The 19,520-nt window shown below is 39.7% G+C and overlaps 1 protein-coding gene across 1 annotated transcript in view; it reads right to left on the bottom strand.

Annotated features, from left to right (window-relative positions):
• CDC73 (cell division cycle 73) overlaps window positions 1-19,520 on the bottom strand; it is a 91,304-nt gene that overhangs the window by 49,623 nt on the left and 22,161 nt on the right. Inside the window, exon 10 of the mRNA XM_006061422.4 lies at window positions 18,320-18,384. Coding sequence (XP_006061484.1) covers window positions 18,320-18,384 — 65 coding nt within the window. The remainder of the gene's footprint in view (window positions 1-18,319; window positions 18,385-19,520) is intronic.

The following is a 19,520-nucleotide window of genomic DNA, read 5'->3' as shown; positions in this document are numbered from 1 at the left end:
GTGCAAGGTAACTGTAAGCCTTATTACTTTCAAGATCTGATTTGCCAGAGAAGGAAGAAAACCATTTCTGTATTGGCAGGAAGTGTTTCTCCTCCCTCAAACTAGCAAATATCCAAACTGAAGAATGACCAGAAAGAAAGCAACTGCCTCCATCCTGTCACTAATCTAATTTAATTCAACTTCCAACTGAACCCTCCAGACTCTCAACGTGAATTTCACCTGAGACAGTGTCCTGAACACTGAAAAAGGAAAACAAACCAGTACACTTCAGTTTAGTCGCTCAGTCGTGTCCGACTCTTTGCGACCCCATGGACCACAGCACACTAGGCCTCCCTGTCCACCACCAACTCCCAGAGTTCACTCAAACCCATGTCCATTGAGTTGGTGATGCCATCCAACCATCTCATCCTCTATTGTCCTCTTCTCCTTTTGCCCTCAATCTTTCCCAACATCAGGGTCTTTTCAAATGAGTCAGCTCTTCATATCAGGTGGCAAAGTACTGGAGTCTCAGCTTTATCATCAGTCCTTCCAATGAACACCCAGGAATGATCTCCTTTAGGATGGACTGGTTGGATTTCCTTGCAGTCCAAGGGACTCTCAAGAGTCTTCGCCAACACCACACTTCAAAAGCATCAATTCTTCAGCGCTCAGCTTTCTTCGTAGTCCAACTCTCACATCCATACATGACCACTGGAAAAACCATAGCCTTGACTAGATGGACCTTTGTGGCTAAAGTAATATCTCTGCTTTTCAATATGCTGTCTATGTTGGTCATAACTTTCCTTCCAAGGAGTAAGCGTCTTTTAATTTCATGGCTGTAATCACCATCTACAGTGATTTTGGAGCCTAGAAAAATAAAGTCAGCCACTGTTTCCACTGTTTCCCCATCTATTTCCCATGAAGTGATGGGACCAGATGCCATGATCTTTGTTTTCTGAATGTTGAGCTTTAAGCCAACTTTTTCACTCTCCTCTTTCACTTTCATCAAGAGGCTTTTGAGTTCCTCTTCACTTTCTGCCATAAGGGTGGTGTCACCTGCATATCTGAGGTTATTGATATTTCTCCTGGCAATCTTGATTCCAGCTTGTGTTTCTTCTAGCCCAGCGTTTCTCATGATGTACTCTGAATATAAGTTAAATAAGCAGGGTGACAATATACAGCCTTGGCATACTCTTTTTCCTATTTGGAACCAGTCTGTTATTCCATGTCCAGTTCTGACTGTTGCTTCCTGACCTGCATACAGGTTTCTCAAGAGGCAGGTCAGGTGGTCTGGTATTCCCATCTCTTTCAGAATTTTCCACAGTTTATTGTGATCCACACAGTCAAAGGCTTTGGCATAGTTAATAAAGCAGAGAAGATGTTTTTCTGGAACTCTCTTGCTTTTTCAATGATCCAGCGGATGTTGGCAACTTGATCTCTGGTTCCTCTGCCTTTTCTAAAACCAGCTTGAACATCTCAAAGTTCACGGTTCACATATTGCTAAAGCCTGGCTTGGAGAATTTTGATCATTATTTTACTAGCATGTGAGATGAGTGCAATTGTGCAGTAGTATGAGTATTCTTTGGAGTTGTCTTTCTTTGGGATAAGAATGAATACTGACCTTTTCCAGTCCTGTGGCCACTGCTGTTTTCCAGATTTGCTGACATATTGAGTGCAGCACTTTCACAGCATCATCTTTAAGGATTTGAAATAGCTCAACTGGAATTCCATCACCTCCATTAGCTTTGTTCATAGTGATGCTTCCTAAGGCCCACCTGACTTCACATTCCAGGATGTCTGGCTCTAGGTGAGTGAGAGTGATCACACCTTCATGATTATCTGGGTTGTGAAGATCTTTTTGTATACTTCTGTGTATTCTTGCCACCTCTTCTTAATATCTTCTGCTTCTGTTAGGTCCATACAATTTCTGTCCTTTATTGAGCCCATCTTTGCATGAAATGTTCCCTTGGTATCTCTAATTTTCTTGAAGAGATCTCTAGTCTTTCCCATTCTATTGTTTTCCTCTATTTCTTTGCATTGATCACTGAGGAAGGCTTTCTTATCTCTCCTTGCTATTCTTTGGAACTCTCCATTCAAATGGGTATATCTTTCCTTTTCTCCTTTGTTTTTCGCAGACAACTAGCCAATCTGATCACATGGACCACAACCCTGTCTAACTCAATGAAGCTAAGCCATGCCTTGTGGGGCCACCCAAGACGAATGGGTCATTGTAGAGAGGTCTGACAGAATGTGGTCCACTGGAGAAGGGAATGGCAAACCACTTCAGTATTCTTGCCTTGAGAACCCCATGAACAGTATGAAAAGGCAGAAAGATAGGATACTGAAAGAGGAACTCCCCAGGTCGGTAGGTGCCCAACATGCTACTGGAGATCAGAGGAGAAATAACTCCAGAAAAAAATGAAGGGATGGAGCAAAAGCAAAAACAACACACAGTTGTGAATGTGACTGGTGATAGAAGCAAGGCTTGACGCTGTAAAGAGCTATATTGCACAGGAACCTGGAATGTTAGGTCCATGAACCAAGGCAAATTGGAAGTGGTCAAACAGGAGATGGCAAGAGTGAACATCAAAATTCTAGGAATCAGCCAACTAAGATGGACTGGAATGGGAGAATTTAAGTCAGATGACTATTATATCTACTATTGTGGGCAGCAATCCCTTAGAAGAAATGGAGTAGCCATCATGGTCAACACAAGAGTCCGAAATGCAGTACTTGGATGCAATCTCAAAAACAACAGAATGATCTCTGTTCGTGTCCAAGGAAAACCATTCAATATCACAGTAATCCAAGTCTGTGCCCTGACCAGTAATTCTGAAGAAGCTGAAGTTGAACAGTTCTTTGAAGATCTACAAGACCTTCTAGAACTAACACCCAAAAAAGATGTCCTTTTCATTATAGGGGACTGGAATGCAAAAGTAGGAAGTCAAGAAACACCTGGAGTAACAGGCAAATTTGACCTTGGAGTACAGAATGAAGAAGGGCAAAGGCTCACAGAGTTCTGCCAAGAGAACGCACTGGTCATAGCAAATATCCTCCTCCAACAACACAAGAGAAGACTCTATACATGGACATCACCAGATGGCCAACACCAAAATCAGACTGATTATATTCTTTGCAGCCAAAGATGGAGAAGCTCTATATAGTCAGCAAAAACAAGACCAGGAGCAGACTGTGGCTCAGATCATGAGCTCCTTATTGCCAAATTCAGACTTAAATTGAAGAAAGTGGAGAAAACCACTAGACCATTCAGGTATGACCTAAACCAAATCCCTTATGACTACACAGTGGAAGTGAGAAATAGATTTAAGGGACTAGATCTGATAGAGTGCCTGATGAATGATGGACAGAGGTTCATGACATTGTACAGGAGACAGGGAGCAAGACCACCCTCAAGAAAAAGAAATGCAAAAAAGCAAAATGGCTGTCTGCAGAGGCCTTACAAATAGCTGTGAAAACAAGAGAAGCGAAAAACAAAAAAAACAAAGGCGAAAACAAACCAGCAGCATCATAAAAAATAAATGTTAAACAACAGAAAGCTATAACATTATATGCCAAATCTTAAATTCATATCTGTGTAAGTCTTAATTAAATGTTTAAAAGACACTAATTTACACAATACAATAAAATTAATAAGGGTTGTCTGCATCACTGTCATACCTAAAAGGCTACTCAAAACATATCTTTGAATATAACAAGAACCAGAATCAGTATTAGTCTCTACCGGCAACGAGAACTTTTCAAACATACCTGCAGATGTCCTTTGGGAAGCTACTCCATCCTCCAATAAGAAAGTTCCAGGAAAACTTTCAATCCAGACACCCTGCCTGGCACTGGCTAAGACAACCCGAGACCCTCTCTCACGGCAATGTGAATTCTGAAGGAAATACACACATACATGCATACTGAGGTGCAGCCACATACACAAAACGGCTGGGGCTGGTTCATTTGGGCTCAGTACCTGCAGAGATTACCCACTAATTCTTGCTCTCTACATCCCCAGAGCTGCTATGGTTCCTGTCCCTTCCACCACTTGGTTCTCTCATTTTATGAACTCACTCATAGTATTCTGATACTTTTTGTTTTTCTGGCTTCAGTTAGCCAAAGTCGATTTTTTCTCATAACCAAAGAATCCTATGTGAGAGAAAACCCACAGCTAGCAAATGCTGCAGTAATCAAATTGTTCCTCGGTCCTGTGATGACCCTAGAATGCTCCATAAGACCATACCCTCTGTGCGCTTCACCATCTGAACAAGTCAGGAGCGCAAAGGGGTCCAAGAACAACTTCTCTGTTAAAGAAAATAGGGTGAAAATTTTAAGAGTTCTTCACAGTCCACATTCATGGCCAAGCCTCACAAGAGCAACAAAGTAGTTTTTGTGCATATGACATAAAACTCCCACCAGCAGGGTGCTGTCGATATCTTATTACTGAAGAGCGATGAGGGAAACAAACAGGCTTGGGAGCTGTGTTTCTAGTCATACCAGCGGGGGGAGAGCCCACCATCTCCCACGTAACCACCAGCAGGGGAGTGACCACCAGCATAGCTGCCTGAGCCCCCCAGCGCTATAAATGCTGTGAGCTTAGAAATAAATGCAGGGAGAAGCCTGCAATGCATGTTCGCACTTCCTGTTTAAAACTATTCCTTTATCAGAGATCTTCTCATCTCTGGGTAAGGTTTAAAAGAAAAAAGTTACAATGTTCTTCCTGGCAGATTTAGAAAAGAAAAAGCTAATAACTGGGCCAAAAAAGACAACTAAAGTTAATTCTTACAAAAATAAAATGCAATTTCTTAACCAAAGTTCATAAGTATAACTCCAAATTAAAGTATTTGTATGTTTTGGGCATCTTTAAGTACAAACATTTAACAGTAATATTTAAACCCAGTTATCTTCTCTCATCTCCAAATTTAAGAACTTTTAAAATAAAAGATCCTATCGCAATGAATGGCTATATCCAATCAGTGGTCACATAAAAATATCAAGAGTCATCCTCGCCTCCATAGTCATCCTTGCCACTGCCTGATATTATATTGATATTATCACCCATATCAATCTATCCCCAAGACCTGGATTCCCGGTGAAATCCACCCACTTCTCTTTGCCTCACACCTCCAGTAGTTCAAGTGAGCAATACCTTAACAACTGGTTTCTTCACAGTAACCCAAACTGCTTCTCGTACTGCAGTCAAAAGAATACTTTCAAAACCACAAAGCTATTCATTAAAGCAATGGGGATGCTGTTTATTGCCACAATGAAAAAGTGAAAGTGAAAGTCACTCAGTTGTGTCTGACTCTTTCCGAGCCCATGGACTACACAGTCCATGGAATTCTCTAGGCCATAATACTAGAGTAGGTCGTCGTTCCCTTCTCCACGGGATCTTCCCAACCCAGGGATCGAACCCAGGGTTCCCGCATTGCCCGCAGATTCTTTACCAACTGAGCCACCAGGGAAGCCCACTGCTGCAATAAACAAACCAAAAAATCCTAGATTATAAACACTGAACTGCAACCTGACTCCATAAAACATCCTCACCATTTTGGTTTGCACCATTCTCATCTTACTTGAAAGGAAACTTATTTTTAAGATGTCAGAATCAATATTTCTCTACAGTGATGAGTCAACCACTGGTTTGGATACAGGCTCATCCACATTGCAAGTAAAGCAACATAAAGGTAAATATATGTTGACAAAAAGAAAGCACAAGTATTCTTAAAATAATTACTATAATCATTTCTACAAAAATGAAGGTCCCTCATATCACAGTGCATTTCTAAACAGCAACCATGACGCTGAAGATGATCAAGAAGTGTTAACTTTCCTCAACAGAAACTCAATGCTGATGAAACACCATTTCCCAAACAGACCAGTTTACCATGCTAAATTCCAGAACTCTAACACTAGCTCAATAGAAATTTCTCAAGTCAACCCCTCCTTAGTGTTGAAGAAACTTCCAAAGGTCCACTCGATAAATATTTACTGAGCACCTAGGCATTAATACATGAGCTGTAGATACAATGATAAACAAAAACAATCATTAAGTTGTTGCAGTAATACTCCTTTGATAGAGAAAGTCATGAATCAGATCTTCATAGAAACAACTGGAAAAGATAACTATGTTATCTGTCACAAAGGAAACACAGTGCTTTGCAAGCATAACAGAAGGACCCAATCTGTGTTGCCTAGAGTCAGAACAGCCTTCTCTGAGGAAATGTTTATGTTAACATATAAGAGATAACTAATCAGGCAAAGGGGGAACAATTCCAATAAGGGGAATCCGCAGGTACAACAGCCCTAAGGTTGGAGTAAACCAAGGCACAAAAATAAAGAGGAAGATTGGTATGAGCTGTTGACAAAAAGGTAAAAACAGGTAAAATCACATGAAGACTTGTAGCACAGAGTATTACTTATGGCTTTTATCCGTAAGAGAAATGGAAAGCAACTGGAGATACAGCAGTATTTGGAAAACAGAAAAAACTGAGTCTAGCACATGCCTAACAGCTCCTCTCTCAGTATGAGGCATCCTGAAGAGATGTTTGAGTGACACGAGAAGACCAATTCGGAGACCACTGCAGAATCCAGGGAAGAAACAAAAGTAGCTGGACCAGGAAGGATGGTGGTGGTGTGGAAATAAGAACTGCAGAGATGTTAGCAAGCAAAGTCCACAGGCCTTCAAGACATGCGGCTATTGGAGGTGAGGGAACGGAAATGAGTGGCAAGGCCTAAGATGCTGGCCAGGGCACTGAGGGCAAGGAGGGAAGACGCTGTATGACAACCTGATTCATCAAGGATAACATAGTGAAAAGCCACTGGAAATTATACAGAGGACCGTCAAGCGGCCTGACGGCCTATACAGCACAAAGTACAGACAATAATGATAATAAATTTAACTACTAGTCTACAGGCATATGAAAGGATGGGAAGTAACTAGAAATATATGGATATTAAGAGCTTAAGATTCATTCATTCAATAAATACTTTTCAAGCAACACCCAAGTGACCACTACTCTGTGCTCAGCACTGGGGATGTGGTGGAGAGCAAAAAAGATGTGTTTCCTGACTTCAGACCCTCATAGGCAAAGAAAATCATCCATGTACACAAATACGTAAGATTACTAGCAGAAAAAAACTGGGAGGGCTTCCTGGTAAAGTGACCATTAAACTGAGATCTGAATTCTGAGGAGGCAGTCTTATGAAGAGCAACAGGAAAAATGAGCCAGGCAAACAGAACTAAAAAGACAAAGGCCAGGAAGGTTGAGATTAGCCTGTAGAAAAACCAGAAATGAGCCAGTGAGGCAGACCTGCAGCCAGGCTCTTTCTTAATATGTTTACTCTAGAATAGGGCGTTGTGGATAGAATTCAGAGTCCCTAATCTGGATGGGAAAAAAATCCACAATTTAATTTTCACCAATATCTAAGAGAAATTGACACTGCCTTCTCTCATGATGTAGGCAACAAATCACAGTACTATTAACAATGGTTGTGGCTTTGTCACCAACAGAATTGAATATTTTCATATCACAACTGTTACAGATATATTCAAACACTGTATATAGTAGTACTTTAAAATTCTGGCATTTATTAGTTTTGTCCCTACATCTTGTTATATAATGCATTAGTAAAAGCAGCACAAAGTACCATGTGCATAATTTGTATTTTTTTTAATTTTGATAACTTATTTTAATACAATTGGCTTTCTGTGTTATCTTATGTATTTTATGCATTAAAAACATGAGAGAGAGAGGACTCAAAAGATTCATTAGTCTACTAAATGGGTCCACGGCACCAAAAAAAAAAAATCATGAATTTCTAACCCTGAATGAAAGAAATGTAGGATTCCTATCAATTAAATGCAACTCCTGTAACTACCAGTGGTTCTTTGGATCCTACTTCCAATAAACAAACTACAAAAAGATTTTTCAGGAAAATCAAATAAGCTGGAAAATGAACTGGATATTAGAGAATACCAACCATTACTATTTATTTTGTTGTATGTAATAATGCGAGGTTAAAAAAGACCATTTTTTCTAAGAAGTGCAAAGTACATAGGAACAAAATGTCTGTCTGGGTTTTGGAGAAGGCAATGGCACCCCACTCCAGTACTCTTGCCTGGAAAATCCCATGGACGGAGGCGCTGGTGGGCTGCAGTCCATGGGGTTGCTCAGAGTCGGACAACTGAAGCGACTTAGCAGCAGAAGTCCAGGAGAAGGGGGAGAGGTGAACAGTTGAAGTAAAAGTGATTAAAAAACAATCATAGAATCTGTGTGATGGACAGATTAAAAAATCATATACTACTTTCCCTAATTATATGTACACCTGAAATTTTTCATAATTAAGAAAAAAGGAGGTTTGGGTGGGGGGGGTCGGTGGGGAGGGATTCAGTCACTACCAAAGGTCTCCTGGCCTTTGCACTTGGTCTGATTTTACTGGGAAACACAAATACTATTTCTGATTTCCAAGAAGTTTCTCTGAGGGAGAGAGGAACTGAGAGCCTGCTGTCCTTGGCCATTACCTTCCTCACTGGAAACTGATAACTCAGCATTTGAAATGTTACTGTTTCACAAGCCTGACAATGAAACATTAACATTACCCAGTTTCTCAGCCTTGCTCTGGGCCACGGCAAACTGCTAAGGAAAGGCCACCTTATAAGGCAACCTGGGATCCACACGCCTGAACTCTGCCAGGGAGAATAATCTTCTGCACTGTGGCTCATCCCCAGCAGTTATTTATGCTTTGATCTGTTACTACAAAGACAGTGGTGAAAATTCTTCAGGTACTCACAACCAGATTGTATGACCAGGGACTTGTCTTCAGTAATCTACAAAGAGGGTTCCAATGTAAATTGTAAGTGTAACACTACCATGTATTACATGGGGAAGTTACATGGGGAAGCACATTTTTGTAAAATCTACTATCCTATGACCTTTGTGCTGATGATGAGTGCTTCTAAAAAAATTATATGAACTTTTCAAAACTACTGAGGACTCAGGAAGTTTAGAAATAAGTCAAATGTGTGCCATAAAGTCGCTCAATCGTGTCCAAGTAATTATGACCCTATGGAATGTGGCCCATCAGGCTACACTGTACATGGAATTCTCTAGGCAAGAATACTGGAGTGGGTAGCCATTTCCTTCTCCAAAGGATCTTCCCAACCCAGGGATCAAACCTGGGTCTCCCACACTGCAGGCAGACTCTTTACCATCTGAGCCACCAGGGAAGCTCCCAAATGCATGTCATAGATCTCCCCAAAACTGTTATCTATCAATTTATTACAAGGTATTAAATCAATTATATCTATTACAGTCAATCCAGATAAAGAAAAAATGTTCCCTAAATCAATGTATTTAAATAGTTAAACTTTTAACATTTACTTTTCCTGTTACAGTAATTTGGGGAAGGGGGCGGATGTGATAACATACACTAAAGTCATTGATGAATTATAATGTATCCACAAATTTACCATCAGAATGACTAGTTATTAAAATGTAGCTCTCTCTGTTAAAAGCCAACAATTGCTAAGGATACAACGAACCATTCTGTATTGCCTTTTAGGGTAAATTATAATAGTCTAATCATATTAGAAACTGAATTTGCAGCTGTGGAGATTTATAAGGAAAACTAAAATTTTTTTGCATAATTGAAGTTAAAATTCTTCTGAAAAGTCAAAGAGTGGCATAATTTAAATTCTCAGTTCAGTTCAGTCGCTCAGTCATCTCCGACTCTTTGCGACCCCATGAATCACAGCACGCCAGGCCTCCCTGTCTATCACCAACTCCCGGAGTTCACTCAGACTCACGTCCATCGAGTCAGTGATGCCATCCAGCCATCTCATCCTCTGTCATCCCCTTCTCCTCCTGCCCCCAATCCCTCCCAGCATCAGAGTCTTTTCCAATGAGTCAACTCTTCACATGAGGTGGCCAAAGTACTAGAGTATCAGCTTCAGCATCATTCCCTTCAAAGAAATCCCAGGGCTGATCTCCTTCAGAATGGACTGGTTGGATCTCCTTGCAGTCCAAGGGACTCTCAAGAGTCTTCTCCAACACCACACTTCAAAAGCATCAATTCTTCGGCGCTCAGCTTTCTTCACAGTTCAACTCTCACATCCATACATGACCACTGGAAAAACCAAAGCCTTGACTAGATGGACCTTTGTTGGCAAAGTAATGTCTCTGCTTTTCAATATGTTACCTAGGTTGGTCATAACTTTCCTTCCAAGGAGTAAGCGTCTTAATTTCATGGCTGCAGTCACCATCTGCAGTGATTTTGGAGCCCAGAAAAATAAAGTCTGACACTGTTTCCACTGTTTCCCCATCTATTTCCCATGAAGTGATGGGACCGGATACCATGATCTTAGTTTTCTAAATGCTGAGATTTAAGCCCACTTTTTCACTCTCCTCTTTCACTTTCATCAAGAGGCTTTTGAGTTCCTCTTCACTTTCTGCCATAAGGGTGATGTCATCTGCGTATCTGAGGTTATTGATATTTCTCCCGGCAATCTTGATTCCAGCTTGTGCTTCTTCCAGCCCAGCATTTCTCATGATGTACTCTGCATATAAGTTAAATAAGCAGGGTGATAATATACAGCCTTGATGTACTCCTTTTCCTACTTGGAAGCAGTCTGTTGTTCCATGTCCAGTTCCAACTGTTGCTTCCTGATCTGCATACAGATTTCTCAAGAGGCAGATCAGGTGGTCTGGTATTCCCATCTCTTTCAGAATTTTCCAGTTTATTGTGATCCACACAGTCAAAGGCTTTGGCATAGTCAATAAAGCAGAAATAGATGTTTTTCTGGAACTCTCTTGCTTTTTCCATGATCCAGCGAATGTTGGCAATTTGATCTCTGGTTCCTCTGCCTTTTCTAAAACCAGCTTGAACATCAGGAAGTTCACGGTTCACATATTGCTAAAGCCTGGCTTGGAGAATCTTGAGCATTACTTTACTAGCGTGTGAGATGAGTGCAACTGTGCGGTAGTTTGAGCATTCTTTGGCATTGCCTTTCTTTGGGATTGGGATGAAAATTGACCTTTTCCAGTCCTGTGGCCACTGCTGAGTTTTTCAAATTTGCTGGCATATTGAGTTCAGCACTTTCACAGCATTATCTTTCAGGATTTGGAATAGCTCAACTGGAATTCTATCACCTCCACTAGCTTTGTTCGTAGTGATGCTTTCTAAGGCCCACTTGACTTAACATTCCAGGATGTCTGGCTCTAGGTCAGTGATCACACCATCGTGATTATCTGGGTTATGAAGATCTTTTTTGTACAGTTCTTCTGTGTATTCTTGCCATCTCCATCTCTTCTTAATATCTTCTGCTTGTTAGGTCCATACCATTTCTGTCCTTTATCGAGCCCATCTTTGCATGAAATGTTCCCTTGGTATCTCTAATTTTTTTGAAGAGATCTCTAGTCTTTACCATTCTCTTGTTTTCCTCAATTTCTTTGCATTGATCGCTGAAGAAGGCTTTCTTATCTCTTCTTGCGAGTCTTTGGGACTCTGCATTCAGATGGTTATATCTTTTCTTTTCTCCTTTGCTTTTCGCTTCTCTGCGTCTCACGGCTATGTGGAAGGCCTTCCCAGACAGCCATGTTGCTTTTTTGCGTTTCTTTTCCATGGGGATGGTCTTGATCCCTGTCTCCTGTACAATGTCACGAACCTCATTCCATAGTTCATCAGGCACTCTGTCTATCAGATCTAGGGCCTTAAATCTATTTCTCACTTCCACTGTATAATCATAAGGGATTTGATTTAGGTCATACCTGAATGGTCTAGTGGTTTTCCCTACTTTCTTCAATTAAGTCTGAATTTGGCAATAAGGAGTTCATGGTCTGAGCCACAGTCAGCTCCTGGTCTCGTTTTTGCTGACTGTATAGAGCTTCTCAATCTCTGTCTATACTTCTTTCAAAATAGGTCTCAGGACCTGTGTGACCACAGCATTAACTATCTGGTCACTGGTAGAAAAGATTTAAAAGGTATGTTATAGACAATGTTTTTAAGATACTGTGGATAAACTGATAACTACTCTTTAATGAAATGAAAAGTTACATTAATGGCATTTAACCATCTCGGCTTACACCAAAGGTACTATCCTCTGTGTAATGGATTTTCAATAATCTTAACAAGATACATAAACTGAAAGCAACAGTATAAAACAGCAATATCATGAAAATACCTTTTACTTTATAAGCATTAAAATTCCCTGATACTTTTTAACATGATCTGTACTATTATTTGTTTTTTTCTAAGTATATCAGCATCAAAATGCTGATTCTATTAACAAAATATTAAGGTAAAATGAGATTTTAATACCTATAAGAAGGTATCAGTGTCAGGAGATGAATACCCACCCAAAGAAGTGTTCACTCCACATACTGCCCAACTTAATTTAAAAAAGGGAGTTGGTATACCAGGTTCGATGCACGATACTGGATGCTTGGGGCTGGTGCACTGGGACGACCCAGAGGATGGTACAGGGAGGGAGGAGGGAGGAGAGCTCAGGATGGGGAACACGTGTACACCCGTGGTGGATTCATGTTGATGTATAGCAAAACCAATACAATATTGTAAAGTTAAAAAATAAAATAAAATAAATTTTTAAAAAAAGGGAGTTGGGGGCACTGCATTATTCAGTGTAGAAAGTTTATAAAATACCTATAATATAAATATTCCTGCAATAACTACAATTAATTCAGTGCTACAAACAGCACTGAAAGAACAATGCTAAACTAGGTACATCTGTGCACATTTAAAACCCTGAAGACCTCAAAGGAGGTTATCATAATCCCATTTTTCAGATGAAAAAATCAATACCTAATCTGTTGCAACAAAGAGGCAAAGAAATCAAAACAAGGTGCTCTCCTCAGTCTCCCTTATATTAACAGTATGCCCCAAATCTACAATAAGCACATTATAAAAGAATTTTTAAAAACCAGTATGGAAAAATCACTTGGGGAAAACTACTATAAGAGGGATACAAGTGAAGCTAAGAGTACAAAGAAAACATTCAACTTAGTGGTGAAATCTTAGAAAAGTCTATGAAAATGCAGATATAATAAAAAAATAAACTATGCACAAAATATTAATATGTTAAAAGTTAAGTATTTACTTCATGTAACAGGTAAATCAAAGATATACAATTGACTTTCAAAAGCTTAAGTCATATAACGAGTGACTGACAGAAAACATACAATGCTCTGTTTTGTTTAGGGGTACACCTTTATGTTGCTCAGGCTGACAAAGTAGAGAGTGCCCCTCCCGTCCCCCAAAACATCGAGTCAACAAGTTCTGAAAATTATTTCAAGTGTAATGTTCTCAAGCAAAAACATGCCAATCTAAATACAGAATGCAGAAAATTATAAAAGTTAATATTCTTACTTACAATTATGTGACCATATATTAAAATCTCAACACTTTATATACTTTTTGGATCAAAATAAATAGTTTAAATCTAAGTAAATTAAGCCTCTTTCTATATATGAGCCCTAGCAGGTAAATGGAAAAGCCTAACTAGCTAAGCTGTCACACACTCAATATGATAACATCTTTGTAGTGATTTTATCTCAAAGAATAAAGAGCTCATAAAAACACACGGCTACAGTAAAAAACATTCTAGTTACTGGAGAAGAAAAGGGTTCTCATAAATTTAAATAAACTAGTCTTCATAGCTTTGAATGAAAATTGTATCATTAAACATGTAATATTAAGTTCATCACTGAAAGTAGAGTTGCCTACATTTACCCATACAACAAACTGAGATTATACATAAAATTATAAATTCATAATAAAAGTAGCCATCATTTATCTATTGAGTCCTTTCTGTGCTAGGCACTTTACTCACTCATTAATAATACTATGATGTAAATTCTACTATCCTTATTATAAAAACAAAACCTCTGGCAAAAAGGTTACATAACCTTCTCAACTTAGTGGTGGAATGAATGGAAGAGCTGAGAATCAAAGCCAGGACTGACTTCAAAGCTTTAAATTTGTGTTTCCAACTGACTGACTTCTCTTTCGCAAGCCAGTACTGCCTTTATTTAGAGCAGGGATTTCAAACTCAAAGGCCAATAGAACCTAAGTGGTGTACAGAAGTGAAGAAGGTGGCATAAAAGACCAAAGTAGTGAAGCTTGGAGCAACCCAGAGAACACACAGGAGGTAGAGAAAGTGAACTGCTCAGGTGGACATGGGGCTGTCACGGTGGACTGTGGGCCCAGAGGCTTCTCAAGGGGCTGGAAATGCAAACTGTTTATGTGACAGACTCTGATCTTTTAAGTGTTGATGAATAAAAATAAAATTCATGTGGGGCCACAGTGAAGGACCCCAGAAATGCACCAAGAGGCCCTGGCAAGCACAGACAGGCAAGCTGCACCTAGCTCTGGAAAGTTCCTTTCCCAGAGGCACCCTTCAAACCCACACAGTAACCCATCTTCTTTCCAGTCTTTCAAAGTGACACATCCTTCCCCCCGGGCATTGCTCCTTCCTGCCTTCTGATCCCTCGCTGTAAAAATGTGTTCTTCTGCAATCTTTATGTCAGCTCCTACTCAAACTCTGGACCTTACTTCAAGAGCTACCTCCTCAGTGAAGTGTTCTGACTCTCACAGAAATCCTCCAATTTTAGGTTTTATGGCACAATGGGTTTGCACACACCTGGCACAATCATAACTGCACAAGAGCCATGTGCCTCTCCAACAGTCCATTTAAAAATAGTCCACATGCATGTATGGTTGTGCTCACCAGTGATGTGCCAGCACCGAGGCTAGCACACAACAGGCACCCAGCAAACATCTGCTGAAGGGAGAGTAGAGGGAGGCGAGTCCCACTTGACAAGTCTTGATCAGCTATCCCCATCTCCCACTGGCCTGGGCTCCGAACCCACCTCACAGCAGTCCTGGTACTAGCACTCCCGTGACAATTCAATCCCAGAGGAGCAAGCTAACTGACAGTGTAACTTTGTGAAAACTGAGGTTCTGGATCCTTCTGAAAAGTGAAAATTGATGATGCTATTATTAAACCTCTCGCACAGATATGGGAAACCCACCCCAGTTTACTATCAGGAAAATGGTTTCCCAAAAAAAGAGATCATAAGAACTATGATGAGTGTTGGAGTGGCTTCAAATAACAACCTGAAATGAAAGCTTTTGATCTGTATGATTTCAGACTGCAAAAGGTTTCCTCAAAAATAAAAACAGCAAAAGGAGTCAATGATATTCAGTAAGAACAGGGGCTAGAATATGTGGCCCTTTCACATAAACAAGCTAGACTGGGAGGTTAAAATAAAGTGGTTTGTGATGAAGGATTTCCACATCTTCTTATTCCCTCTCCATTGGAACCACAGGTTTGCTACCACCCAACAAAAAAAGGTCTTCATCACCAGCCCTTATTTACTATACAATGAAAAGCACGTTCTAATGGCATTTTTTTAGTCTAAAAAGGCCCCTTTCATTAAAGAAATACATGAAAATATACTCTGATGCCCTCCATAGCGAACTGTTCCTACTCCCAAACCACGACTCCTAAGATCACGTCAATTAAATTGATGCCATGCAACTCTGGTTCTCTGCAGCATTCTCAACAGGAGGGAGAAAGGGGCCAACCTGGAGGGTAAACAAGCCCGGGAAAGAGTTCACACTCTGTCTTTCAGTTAAGATATTTATAATTTTAAAATGACAACATTCCTGTACCACAAAATATGTTTAATCCAGTATTTCTTAAATATTAGAGAACCCAAGTGACAAATGTGGAGGGAAGTCTCCCAACCAGGAAAGCCCCCAGCTATTCTTCAACATAAAGGTCCTGTGACCCTGCATTTCTTGGCACAATTCAAAATCTAACCAGAGGCCCAACTACACAAACTTGTGACTTTAAAGATGCCTGGGCTTCTGTTTCTATAATAAACTTCAATAAATCATCATCTTCATGAAACATTACAAAATACACTGCCTGGGCCTTTATTTCTATAGATTTCAATTATGATTCTTATGAAGTATTATCAAAACACATATCCTTGGAAATTCCCCAGTGGTCCAGTGATTAGGGCTCCGTGCTTCTACTTCTGGGGGCATGAGTTCAATCCCTAGTCAGGGAATTAAGATCCTTCAAGCACCACAGGGCAGCCAAAAAAGATGCAGAAAAAAAAAAACCCCACATATTCCTTCTGTATAATACATGTAGAGAACTCATTTGTACAAAAATTTTCTAGTCTGCATAAGTCAACTTACTAGTTTAGTCTAAAATCTAAGAGAACTCTAGTGTCAACTTAAAAGATATGCAGATCAATCCTAATGTAGACTGAAACTAACCTTAATAACTATGTATATCAACGAGGCATTTCAAAACCCTGAAGAACAAGGGTAGCAAAAATAAACTGCACATAAATTAGTAAGGAAGTCATATCTGTACAACAAAGCCTTTAACATACTCTTAATAGCTTTGTATGTTTGCGTGGATCTCACAAGAGAAACTTTCTTAATTGGAGAATAAGGCAGAAAGCTGGTGAAACTCACAAGCTCACAAACAGGTAATAATTTTTTTTAAAAAAAGAGAGAAAAAAAATTACATTGAAAGGATGAATCAGAGGTTCAATTAAAATTTCAAAGCTTTCAGATTCAAAGTTCTCAGTGTATTATTCTCTAACAACGCTAAAATGACTCAGGTCATGAGCAGGACAGAGATTCAAACCGGGCATTAAAACATTAAAAGTACTAGCAATTTAACCATGTTTAGTCTTTCTGCTGTATTCCTACACAATGTGTTTCTGTGATTGGTTCTGTAAAATCACACACCATAGAACTGTTTAAATTTGCCTCTTACAAGTATATTTAGGAACAAAGACTCTGATAAGGAAGCACAGCCTCATCATTCTCACCCTGTTTAATTAAGAAGCTGTCCTTGGATTTTAAAAAAACGGTTCTGTAGAAAGCATCTATTAAAAACTATCACACATTTTACTGCTCATATAGAAGTTCAATTATGAAATCTATTTCACAGCATTTCAGATGAGACAAAAGTAAAACCAACAGTGACAAAAATAACCACAAAAACCTTACTTTGATGGCTACATAACAGCATCAGTTCTATAGTTCACTTGAGGAATGGCCAATAGGCAAGTTCCACCCCCAAATAAACATCAATAAATAAATCTTTAAGAATTTAAGTTAAATCTTACAGCTGTGAGTTACCTTTTGAAGTCAGGAAGAACTAAGCAGCTCTCATAAAATGGTTTACCTAGTCTTTTATCACATTCCCCTCACCCACTCTACTCCAGTGACCTCGCCCGGACTCTGTGGCGTGTGGGGCCTTAGTCCCGACGCCCGCATGTCTTTCACACAACGCTCTTCACCAAGCCTCTCCTCAGCTGTCACCTTCTCAGAGAGGCCTCGCTGACTCCTCTGTCTAAAGAGTCCTATCTGGTTTAGTCACAGCAACAACCCTAGCAACCAGAACAATGTCTGACACAAGTACTCAATAAGCACTTGCTGAATGAATAAGGAGTCCTCATACAGTTTTAATAATATAAAATCAAATCTGATGACAATTTAAAAATAAGTGTATTAGCAAAACAGAGATAAAGACAAATACCATGTGATTTCATTCATATGCAGAAACCAAAAAAAAAACCCACAACAAATGGCAACACTCAAGAAAAACTCACTGATACAAAGATTACTGCATTAACCATAAGTGGTGACCAGAAATATAGGTAGTTGGGAGGTAAGAGACATGGGTGAGGGGGTCAGCTGTATGGCAGACTTGTGGTGATTGCTCAGTAGCGTACACAGATGTTAAATTATAACGCTGTACAACTGAAACATTTTTTCTAAAAAAAATAGGGCTTGGTCAGATCATCTAGAAATAATAATCTTTAGGAGGTTAAAAAATAAAAAAGACAAATTTGCTAAAAGTGAGCCAAAGGCTTACAATCACAGACATTAAGTATTCGGTTGTGTCAAGTATGCAATTTGTAGCATGACATGAACTACTACAATCTGTCTTTTCAGAACGTAAAACATTACATTTTAAGGACATGAGATATTATGGCAAAGAACTCTCCCAAATGTAACCGTGTATCTCATCACTAACTTTAAAATCTCCAACCAGGTAGCATCCAATCTACTTGCAAGTTAATCAAAACAACTTTCATTTAAACATACTCAGCTTTAAAAAAAAAAAAAGACACCCATGAATCAAATAATACCCCTCAGCTCTGTCAGCACAACTGGCCATTAAAGATAAATGCCTGAAATAGAAACTACTAGAGATTTCCTTCAACATCTGCTACTCACATAAAATGACTGGAACAAAAGAACCTCTGCAGTCAGAGTGACTTACCGTCACAGACTTGAGAGTCATCCCATGGTAGGTGCCCATAGTGTCAATTTTGAAACCTTCCGTTTCTATAAAGAAAGTGAGGTTTCCATTAGATTTTATATATTTTATGATAAACAGCAAATTTAAAGTAATAATCTACATTGTATCTGATAGCTCAATAGAATAACAAAGCCTTGAATCTACTAGACATACAGTTAACTTACATACTTGTGAAGATGAAAACTTTCAAAGGAATACCAGGCTTAAAGATGCAAACAACACACACCAATGGGCCCAAAGTACAGAAGCTGGTTAGGACTGTCTCTACAACTGTGTTCAAGTCATATAGCTGGCTGGAAATACAAACAGTGAAACTGAATAAAATATTTTATAATCCCCAAGTTATTTAGTCCTAATATGAACTCTTTAACATAAAAATCTGTGTTCCAAAGTAACAATCACCAGTACATGCTATGTAGTTTGTAGAAAAGCAACACTAAATATCGACAGGCACTCCAGGACAGAGTCTCAGTATACCTTTCTGTAACAGGTCAGAGAGGTAAATATTTTACACACTGCAAACCATACAGTCTCTGTCACAACTCCTGAATTCTGCAGTTGGAGTGCAAAGGCAGGATGAACAACATAAGTATTCAAATGAGTATAGCCTGATTCTACCCCAGGAGGTTCAGATTTGGTCTATGGGCTGTAAGCTGACAACCCCTACTTGACAAAAATCATTCCAAGAGAAAAACTGGATAAAAGGACAAACTACCGTCTTTCTCGGAGAAGGCAATGGCACCCCACTCCAGTACTTTTGCCTGGAGAATCCCATGGACGGAGGAGCCTGGTGGGCTGCAGTCCATGGGGTCGCTAGAGTCGGACATGACTGAGCGACTTCACTTCACTTTTCACTTTCATGCATTGGAGAAGGAAATGGCAACCCACTCCAGTGTGCTTGCCTGGAGAATCCCAAGGACGGGGAAGCCTGGTGGGCTGCCCTCTATGGGGGTGCACAGAGTCGGACACAACTGAAGTGACTTAGCAGCAGCAGCAGCAACCGTCTTTCTATGCCATTCAGTACCTACCTTTACCCAGCCAATGAAACAAGCACACAAAATTCACTGCAACAAGGCAACAAGCTCTTTAATAAACTTATGGGGATTTCAGATTATGCAAGAAAGAAATCATAAATGCTATCCTTTTACAGTTGCTTCTGTCT

This window comes from Bubalus bubalis, chromosome 5 (assembly GCF_019923935.1).
Source record: "Bubalus bubalis isolate 160015118507 breed Murrah chromosome 5, NDDB_SH_1, whole genome shotgun sequence".
Taxonomy (NCBI): domain Eukaryota; kingdom Metazoa; phylum Chordata; class Mammalia; order Artiodactyla; family Bovidae; genus Bubalus; species Bubalus bubalis.
Note: the sequence above shows the minus strand (reverse complement) of the source record. Positions and strands in the feature narration are given on the sequence as shown.